The 11,349-nt window shown below is 32.7% G+C and overlaps 1 protein-coding gene across 1 annotated transcript; it reads left to right on the forward strand.

The window, feature by feature from the left end:
- Positions 1 to 9,735: 9,735 nt before the first annotated feature.
- Positions 9,736 to 10,674, forward strand: LOC101967052 (olfactory receptor 2B11). The gene has a single exon (XM_005338854.2). The coding sequence runs from the start codon at positions 9,736 to 9,738 to the stop codon at positions 10,672 to 10,674; it is 939 nt and encodes a 312-aa protein (XP_005338911.2).
- The last annotated feature ends 675 nt before the right edge of the window (positions 10,675 to 11,349 follow it).

Consider the following 11,349-nt stretch of genomic DNA (forward strand, 5'->3'; position numbering starts at 1 on the left):
AGGGGTTCCTTTGAAAATTCCATTTATAGTGCTGTCTGCCCTTGAATCTGACTCAGAAGCCTAAAAAATACAGAAAACACTTTCCCTAGAGATTTTTTTTGAAAATCATTGAAAGTGACTGCTTTAACTTCACTTCTAAGGCAGTCAATCACAAGGCAAATCATAAATTAATCAAAGAGTTTTAAAATATCTAAAGAATGAGATATCCATAAGGACTTTGAAATATTAGCTATATTCTGGGAATTGAGAAGGTTGTGTAAATGCACAGAGCTGTGTGTAGGTCCAGGACTCTGTGCATGCTCAGGAAAGACCTGTGTAGATCCTCAACTTTCAACCTGGGCTGATCTCAAATCTTTATATAGGAAGCAAATGGAGGCTAAGGCCGAGATTTCAATTGTCTAAGTGTTGAAGTCTTTTACCAAGTGCATATATGCCCTTTGACAAAAAACTGATAGATTTCTTAGTCTCAGGCATTGAAGGAAATTTTCAGCAGATTACTAAGCCTTCTGTGTAGAGACTTCAGTGTCTATACTCCATGAATATACAGACTATAGAATTAGTTCAGAGAAGTCATTACAACAAATGAGCAATGACTACAATAATAAGCAATAACAGCAAGCTCTAAAGTGGTTGATTTCTATTTCTATATGTGTGTGTTGGGAGTATACATATATTCTTTTTTTTTCCTTAACTTTTTTTTTTGCTGTGTTTCCCTAGCTGTCTTTGAACTCCTGGGATCAAGTGATTTTCCTGCTTCAGCTTCCTGAGTAGCTTGGATTACAAATTCACATCTCCATGTCCAGCTACAAAAAGTTTTTAAATGTCTAGTTTTCAAAATAAAATTAAGATACAAATAAAGAAACAAGAAAGTATGAAGCCTACAAGGAAGGGGAATAAAGCAATCCATAGGGAAAAATCAAGAGTGAGATTACCAGATAAATGCTAATTGGCTGCTCTTAAAATGTGTGGCTAAGATTTAAAGGAAATCATGTCCAAAGAACTGAAAGAAGGAATGAGAGCTATGTCTCACTAAACAGGTAATATAAATAAAGAAATATAAATTATTTTTTAAATAATGAACCAAATAGAAATTATAAAGTTAAAAAAACTTTCTTAAAACCAAAAATCCACAGATCACTGACTTCAAGATCATATTTGAATAAGCAGAAGAAAGGATCAACAAACTTAATTATGTCGAGATTATATTGTCTGAGTAATACAAAGAAAAATAGAATAAAGAAAAGTAAGCCAGTATGAGACATTATCAAGCACCTCAAAATACTAACAACATGTTGGCAAGTATGTGAAGCAACAGGAATTCATTTCTGGTGGTGATGCAAGATTATTAGCCACTATGGAAATCAATTTCACAGATTCTTTCAATAACTAGACAAATCTACCACACAATCTAGAAAGCATGCTTTTGGTATCAAATGAAAGTACTGTAAAACTTATGTTCACACAAAAACCTTTACACTAATGTTTATAGTGGCTATAAATGTCAAAGCTTAGAATCAAAAGAAAGTGTTTTTCAATAAATGAATTAACAAACAAACTGTAGTTATTCAGTTGTAAGATTAAGCTAAGAAAAAGACATGAAGAACCTTAAATGTATATTAGCAAGTGAAAGAAGCCAATCTGAAAAGTCTATATTATATAGGATTTTAACTATTTGATAGTCTGAAAAGGGCACAACAATGGAGATAATGTAAAACATGGTTGCTCTGAGCTCAAAGCAGTGTAAAGGGTAATTAAGTGGATTACAGGGAATTTTTAGGCCAGTGAAACTACTGGTAGAATATTGCAGTAGAGAACATAAGTTATTATACATTTGTTAAAAGTCATAGAATGTACAATGAGTGAACTCTAATGTTAACTATGAACTTTAGTTAATAATATATTACTATTGTTTCATCAGTTTTAACAAATGTATCACATTAAGCTGTTAATGAGAGAAACTATATACAGGAAAAGAGGGCCTGTGGGAGCTCTCTATATTTACCACTTAAATTTTTGAAACCTATAACTTCTAAGAAGTAGACTATTAATTTTAAAAAGAAGAAAATTATAGACAGTATAAAAAATTTACCCATACACTGTCTATAAAAATACTTTAGATTAAAAAAACATAGAAGCTAGAGCAAAATAATGGAAAATAGGAGAGGAGGGAGTGGAAAATAGATGGGAGATCAATGGAAGAGAGGAAGGCAATTGAGGAGGAGGGAGGCAGGAAAGGAAAAGGGAGAAGTAGTACAATGAAAGCTGTAATATCCATAGTATACAAAGAACTAAAAAAATTAAACAATAAGAAAACAAATAACCCAATCAACAAATGGGCCAAGGTCCTGAACAGACACTTCTCAGAGGAGGACATACAGTCAATCAACAAGTACATGAAAAAATGCTCACCATCTCTTGCAGTTAGAGAAATGCAAATCAAAACCACTCTAAGATACCATCTCACTCCAATAAAATTGGCAGCCATTATGAAGTCAAACAACAACAAGTGCTGGCGAGGATGTAGGGGAAAAGGTACACCTGTACATTGCTGGTGGGACTGTAAATTGGTGTGGACAATTTGGAAAGCAGTATGGAGATTTCTTGGAAAGCTGGGAATGGAACCACCATTTGACCCAGCTATTCCCCTTCTTGGTCTATTCCCTAAAGACTTAAAAAGAGCATACTACAGGGACACTGCTACATCAATGTTCATAGCAGCATAATTCACAATAGCTAGACTGTGGAACTAACCTAGATGCCCTTCAATAGATGAATGGATAAAAAAAAAATGTGGCATTTATACACAATGGAGTAATACTCTGCATTAAAAAATGACAAAAAATCATGGCATTTGCAGGGAAATGGATGGCATTAGAGCAGATTATGCTAAGTGAAGCAAGCCAATCCCTAAAAAACGAATGCCAAATGTCTTCTTTGGTATAAGGAGAGCAACTAAGAACAGAGTAGGGAGGAAGAGCATGAGAAGAAAATTAACATTAAACGGGGATGAAAGGTGGGAAGAAAAGGGAGAGAGATGGGTAATTGCATGGAAATGGAAGGAGACTCTCATTGTTATACATAATTACATACAGGAGGAAGTGAGGGGAAAGGGGGATAAAACAAGGGGGAGAAATGAATTACAGTAGATGGGGTAGAGAGAGAAAATGGGAGGGGAGGGGATGGGAGGGGGGATAGTAGAGGATAGGAAAGGTAGCAGAATACAACAGACACTAGTATGGCAATATGTAAAACAGTGAATGTGTAACCAATGTGATTCTGCAATCTGTATATGGAGTAAAAATGGGAGTTCATAACCCGCTTGAATCAAATGTGTGAAATATGATATGTCAAGAACTATGTAATGTTTTGAACAACCAACAATAATAATTTAAAAAAGAAGAAATTGCAATGTTTTGAATGTACTTCAATAAACATTTTTATAATGTACTTCAATAAACATTTACTCAATTGAATATCAAAAAAAAATAAATTGACAAAATTATTATATGTACTATGTGAGTGTATCACAGTGAATCATACCAGTATATTTTTCTATAAAGCAACAATTAAAAACATACATGAATAGAAGGAAGACCAGTAGAGCAGAGGAAGAAGAATAGAGAGAGTGAAAAGAGGAGAGAAAGAGGAAGTACTTTGGAGAAATGGAGCAAATTATATTCTATGCATTATCATTGTGAAAAAAATGAAACCCACTCTTATGTATAACTACAATACACTAACAAAGACATTTTTAGAAACCTACTTTCTGGTTGAAAGAATAAAAAGTGAAAAATAATTTATCCACTCAAACTCTAACCAAATGAGTGTGCTAATAAATATATTGATATCAGATAATATTGAGCAAAGTTAGTAATTGTTACTATAAGTAAAGAAAGAACTTATAAGGATAAATTTGATCAATCCATCTAGAAAACATGACATATATATATATATATATATATATATATATATATATATATATATAAACTTAGAAATGGTTCCCCAAAATGAAACAAAAAATAAGAGAACTGATCAGATCATAGGTAATTCTATAATAATGGTTTGGCTTTAATAGCCCACTTTCAACAATTAGAGCATCAGCAAAAAAATTTTAAAGAATATGAACAGCATTAAAAACAACCAAATCTAACAGACTACTATGCAACATTCTATTCAACAAGAGCATAATGAACGTACTCTTCAGGCACATGAAACATTCTACAAGACAGACCCTACAAAAGTCACAAAAACAAGTCATAATAAATTTAAAATGATTTGATTTATAAAAGTATGTCCTTTATTTATGATAGGATGTAACTATAAAACAAAAACAGAAACATTATGAAACATGAAATACTTTATGTACGTAAAAATTAAAAACCATATTTTAAGTAACAGATGGCTCAGAAGAACTCACAGAGAATTAGGAAAGAAATTGAGGAGAATGAAAAAAGAAAAAGAACAAACAAAAATTAATAAAAAATCAGCAAAAGTAGATCAGATAAAGAAATATTTAAACAAACAAACAAACAAACTTCCCTTATTGATGTACATTTCTCTGAAATGAAAAATGTGTTTGTGTGTAAATGGAATTATAATAACATATTCAAGATGGTTTCATTTTTTTAATGTTTCTACTCATGAAATTTGGATTTTAGAGCAGAAGTGTAGGAAAGCAAAATCAATAGACAAAAAATATAATTCTTTTGCTGAAAATGTGATGAGAAACTGGATAGCTCATATTTCTATATATCCTTCTCATGTGACAATTAAGCTCAAACCTGAAAGGCAACCAGGAACCAGCTATGATAAAATAAGAAGAGCATTTTAGGAGGAGAGAAGCTAATTCCAAAGTCTTGAAATGGGAAATGACTTTGGTCTGTTTGTAATGGAGAGTTATGTTGGCAATGTTTATAGTGAAAAATACATGGCACACTTCATTTGGGACACAGAGGGAAAGGATTTAAAAAATGCCAACAAGGGATTTCTGTGAGTTATTCCATGTGAACCACCTGAAGTTAGCAATATTGAAAATCCCGTTACCAACCCAAGACATGAAATAGCAAAAGGAAGTTGTATAGGAGGTCAAATAGAGAGAATCTTTTGTGTACGTGGTCACTTCCGAATGTTGTGAGCATTGCCAGCAGCCACATGTATTCTAACTTGGGGGAACATGTCCCAAATGAGCTGTGCAGTCAGTGTAATCCTCAGTTGACTATTCTCATCAACAAGATGAACAGGAACCCAGAAGAGGATTTCTCTTCATTCAGCTTCTAGAAGCACAGCACATAGTAGAAATATGTATTGTGGGATAGGGAGTAGATTTGGAGCAGAGAAGGGGAGTAGACTTATAATTTCTGCCTGTATAATGAGGAAAGATACATATTCATGATACTAGTTATCTTTAGAGAAAGGAAAAAGATTATGGATCATAGGAAAAACTTGTCAAATTGGAAACCTTTTCATTCATAATTGTTATTCAATGTATTTGAATTTATTTTGGGAATGTTGCACTTGTGATAAAATATGGTATTTAAAATCTTACTATCTACATATCTAATAATATGTAGTGTGTATGTGCATGTGTGTGCATGGTATGTGTAGAGATAAATAATATAATTTCATTTTTCTTATAAAATATTAAATATATGGAATTATTTTATTATTACTCTATTCCTTTTTAAACAAAAATATATTTTATTTCTTCTCTATCCAACTTATTTTTATGTTCCTTCATTGTTGTGACTAAAAAACTGAATCTTATGAGATATCCTTAGTGACATATTCAAGAAATTACAATTTAAATTCCTCGAGATTATTTATTCAAACAAGCTCATTTCCAATTTTATACTATCTTAAACTGGTGTATGTTGAAAACTGAATTAGTTTATTTCAAAATATCTAGCAAGAGAAGAAAGTTGCTATCAAACTCAGTTCAGTAAGAAATTAATTGTTCCTGAGAAGCATTTCCATAAAGAGTTCTGTCTCAAGGCACTTTTTTCCCTAATTCACCTGAGAGGAGGATACGTGGCTAGCCTGTGACTAACAATGCCCAGGAGGTCCCAGGAATAGCATATAAATACCCTCCCATAATGCATGGTTGATTATTTTTTACTGATGCCTTCTTAACCTAGGTTATTTTCTCTTTGATACAGTATCTTAGGTGAAAATATATGTTCTGAACCTAATTGTCATATATCTGATACTACAGTTTCTCCATCTTTTCCTGAAAGCTTGAAAAACATTCAAGTGCACTCCTTGAAGATTCTTTTTTTTTGAGAAGGATAGTTATCAAAATAAGGTGAGTAAAAAGATATTTATTTTTTAAAGGCCATGCATTTTAGGGAAGTTTGGACTGTGTTTAGGTAGGCCATAGTGTCTAGTACACACATGAGAGGCAGAGTGAATTTTATTTCAGAGAACCTTTTTAAAGTTTGGAAACACCTACTTCAGGGGCTCTAGGAACAATTAACATTTTCTTTGTAAATAATCTCTGCCTTAGTCTCTCTCTTAGATCTAACTTAAAGGCATATAAACCTCAATAAACAGATATTAAATGAATGAAGTATGAAGTCTTTAATAGGTCTGTGAAATTTCTACATATATGGTCAGAATTTGATGGACTGCCTGTACATTTCATCCAAATGCCCTGGTCTCAGATAATATGGTTTAATTTTTTCAAATGATCTTTTACTCTCTATAGAGCTAAAGTATTATAATTACAAATACAATGCTGTGTGATAGATGAAGCTAAAGTGTGGATAAGATATTCTAGAAAATTAATAAAAAATAGAAAAAAAGATATGCTAGAATGAAAATGTGAGCAGAGATACAAAGACACAAACAGAGCCTGGCAACTTGTTAATGTGATTTTAAATATTCATGGAGATCAAGGATAGTGAAATAAGGATAGAAAAATCACTGGAAGTAGAAGATCCAAGAGTCAAGGCACCTAATATGTAAAAGTAATGAAATATCATGAGAATAACATGAAAAACAAGAGAAATGTTCACATAGAGTTATAAAGCTTTAATATACTGTAAGAGTCAATTACAATAATCTTTAGGGAAATGCCCAGAGAAATAAAAGTGCTTATGGGTAATAACTGCTTACAAAGAAAATCATACTTAATAAAGACAATAATATGAAAAAAGTCCTATAATACAAATTTAACAAAGTTGCCAAAATGATACTAGAGTAAATATTGTTATTAGAATTTAATAAAATTAATTGTGAAATAAGTCACAGAGGTTCAAATCTAAAATTACTCTTTTGAAAAAATTGATGGTGTGATTCATGGTAGAAAATTATAAAATGTGAATATAATAGTTTTAAATAAGTAGATAGTAGGCATCTCATGCAATTATTCATTGTGGGTAGAGTAGAATTTTTAGAATATTTATTTTGCAATAGAATCAATTAGTACCATGCTTTTACTTTATATATCATCTACCACACAGAATTTCCCTTGAAAAAGAATTTAGAGCAAGATATGGTCCTAAATTTGCTATGCTCATTTAAATCTTGAATGAATTCCAGGTCAAAGCATGCATGGGGGCACTCATTCAGATGACATCCTTAGTAAGGATGATTTCTTTGGAATTTTGGTCCAATATTTCACTACCTCATTTAGACATTGATAACTTTTTGATCTTTAGATTATCTCTAGTTATAAGTAGACTATGAAAATAAATAATTAAAAATATCACAGAATATGGATATAAAATGCCCTAGGTCAATAGTGTTTGGGGAGTTATTAAATGATTTAATGCATGGAAAAGGCTTATTGTTGTATTTGGCACACAGGGCTCATTAAAAATTTGTTGAAATTTTAATTATTACATAACATTTAAAATTATTATTGTTATTGTTATTACATACATATAGATCACATATAGTCAAAGAGCAATGTTAATATCTTAGCTTTGAGTGACTTTGTGAGGCACCTCTACAGGTGGCCTTGAAATTCAATGAAATGGAAAATGTAAAAATTGTAATTCTAAGAATATAATCAGGTACCATGAAACTATTAATTGGCTAGAATAGTAACTCAGAAGTTTGTCAATGAGATGCTGCCTTAATCTCACCTCTGGATATTCCTTATCATCAAAATATTATAGTTTTCATAAATATAAATCCTTCATCACTAAAGTGATTAATATTTTTTTCTCAAAATAGTATTTCATTCAAGTTACAGATTTTGTTCTTTCAATGTGCCTTTTAGCTGAAAAATAATGAAATACTTCATTAAAATTTTAATGTTTCTTGGCCTAAGTTGAAAAATATTCTGACAGAATTTATGCAGAGTTTAAAACTGTTTATATATGTAAAATGTAATTATATATGGCAAATGGGTCACTGAACACTGTTCAGATTCTTATGTTAAAAAAGAAAAACAGGCTTATTTGATAAAGAAAAATTCCTACAAAATATAAATTAAGTAAAATTTAGCATGAAATATTAAATGGCTAAATCCTGAACTAAATAGCTATGCACAAAACCCCCCAAAACACATAAATGTGAAAACAAATTCCAAAGCGTAAATAAACCTCTGTCGTCATAGTTTAGCTTTTCAAATTGATGAGTAAGTGAATCACTGTTAACTATACTAAAAAGAGAACATTGAAGTTAAAAGTGTTTATAGTTTTGCCTCAATTTCAAATACCTAAGATAGATTTGTTTAAATTCAAATTCTTCACACACCTCAAAGACAAGACATGATTAATCAACTAACTAGATGGAACTGGGGTAAGACCATACTTTCTGTTCTTGTTGCTGTGGATCATACCCAGGGCCAAGCATATGCTAGTCAAGTTCTCTACAACTGAGCTACATCCCTAGCCCTGGACTATGGTATTATTATTTTTTTTCAGAGGATGGGTAATAGGGAAGTACCAGGGATTGAATTTAGGGGCACTCAACCACTGAGTCACATCCCCAGCCCTACTTTGTATTTTATTTAGAGATAGTGTCTTTGCTTTTGCTGAGGCTGGCTTTGAACTTGCAATCCTCCTGCCTCAGCATCTGAGCTGCTGGGATTACAGGAGTATGCCACCAGCCTGTTGTACTATTGCATCTTGATGATAATTGTACCTGCAAGATTCTTTTCCTCATTTTTCTACTATTGCTACTGAATACTTATGATTCTTTTCAATTCTGTAATGCCTTGCAGCAGTGATCCTTAAGATTAACAGTCCAATCACTTAGTAACAAGCATCATTTGCTTTACAAAAAATATATATATTTTTTTACTTGTCAATGGATCTTTCTTTATTTATATGTGGTGCTGAGAATTGAACCTTGTGCCTCTCACATGCTAGGCAAGCACCCTACCACTGAGCCACAACCTCAGCCCCAGAATCATTTACTTTGTCAAATACCTGAAGATAGGAAGCAATGAACTTCTCATTAAGAAGTTATTTAGCTGATTTTTAAGGCAGTATAAGTTTGAAAACCATTATTTCAGATTTTCCAAACCAGTGTAGCTCACCAGAAGACAAGGAGATAACTATTGTCTGTTTTATTATACAGGAGAAGAAATTGTTCAACAATAACTGTCAATAATTTTTGATGTCATAAATGGAAATTAGATAACCTGGTGTCAAGTTCTTTATTTCAAGTTACTGTATTGTGCCTTTTATGAGTACAAACCAATTGATCATCATGTCTGGTCATTCCTCATCATGCTAATTTCCTTGCCACCTTCCCAACTCTAGGTGAAACACACTGAAGACAATGGCACTAATTAATCAAAGCCACCCTGAAGAGTTCATTCTACTAGGCTTTGCTGACCGTCCTTGGCTAGAGCTTCCTATATTCATTATTCTTCTGATAACATACCCCATGGCCATGATGGGAAACATTGCCATCATTCTAGTATCCAAGTTAGACCCCCATCTCCACAGTCCCATGTATTTCTTCCTGACCAACCTCTCCTTTTTGGACATGTGTTACACCACAAGCATTGTTCCTCAGATGCTGTTTAACCTGGGAAGCCCTAAGAAGACCATCAGCTATATGGGGTGTGCAGTTCAGCTCTATTTCTTCCACATAATGGGGGGCACAGAATGTCTTCTCTTAGCTATCATGTCTTTTGATCGCTATGTGGCCATCTGCAGACCTCTGCACTACACAGTTATCATGAATCAGCACATGTGTATCTTGTTAGTGTCCATTGTATGGCTGGGTGGAATCACTTATGCTGTCTCAGAGGCCACTGTAACACTACAATTGCCACTGTGTGGTGTCAATAAACTGGATCACTTGATATGTGAGATTCCAGTTTTGATAAAGACTGCTTGTGGTGAAAAGGAAGTTAATGAGCTCACACTTTCTGTAGTATGTATTTTCTTATTAGCTGTTCCTCTGTGTCTAATTCTTGCCTCATATGCTAGTATTGGACATGCTGTACTGAAGATGAAGTCTTCTGAAGGAAGGAAAAAAGCCTTTGGGACATGTTCTTCTCATCTCATTGTAGTTTTCTTATTTTATGGCCCAGGCATTAGTATGTACCTCCAGCCCCCGTCTTCTATCACAAGGGACCAGCCCAAGTTCATGGCCCTCTTCTATGGAGTGGTGACTCCTACAGTCAACCCCTTCATCTACACCCTGAGGAATAAGGATGTAAAGGGGGCATTAGGAAACTTGGTGAGAAGTATTTTGAGTTTCAAATAAAAAGTTGAAATTATTTAGCAATTAGATCTAGGATTATAAAGTTTTCTCTTATAATTCATTTATTCATGTCATGAAATCTTGTGATATTCATTCTTATAACGCATCTTATTTCTTATGTTCCATGTAATAAAGTAGACAAGGATTACACTTGGCTGATCAGTATGGGAACTCTTTCTGAAAAGAATTCTGTTTGGGTTGGTATATACTGAGATAGTAACTTTGTTAAGGAGTAAAAATATTAATAATAGAAATTATAATTACATTAGTTCAAACAAATTACCATGAAAATCTTGTCAATCATTCATCAATGGGTTTCCTATCAGTTTCACTTGAGAAATATTATGTCATCGCTGCAAATTGCCCGAGGTTTGTGTGTGCAGCCTGGCTTCACTGCATTTGGTGTAAAGCACTCTATACTGTCAAATATTCATTATTTTAAAAATTATATCAACTTCCATTCATGTAGATGCTTTTGTGTCTTAAAAAATTCCTTGTTAGTTTTGTTTAGGACATATGTTTTCATGATTTTGTATGGTTAAATGATGTATCATTAAATAGTGAAATGAGTAAAATAAAGGAAGAAAAAATGTGGATAAATCTCTCACCATTCATCAGAAATATCATAAGTTAGAGTCTTTTGAATCAGAAAAAGAACAAAGGAAGTGATATAAGTAA

This window comes from Ictidomys tridecemlineatus, chromosome 8 (genome assembly GCF_052094955.1).
Source record: "Ictidomys tridecemlineatus isolate mIctTri1 chromosome 8, mIctTri1.hap1, whole genome shotgun sequence".
NCBI lineage: Eukaryota > Metazoa > Chordata > Mammalia > Rodentia > Sciuridae > Ictidomys > Ictidomys tridecemlineatus.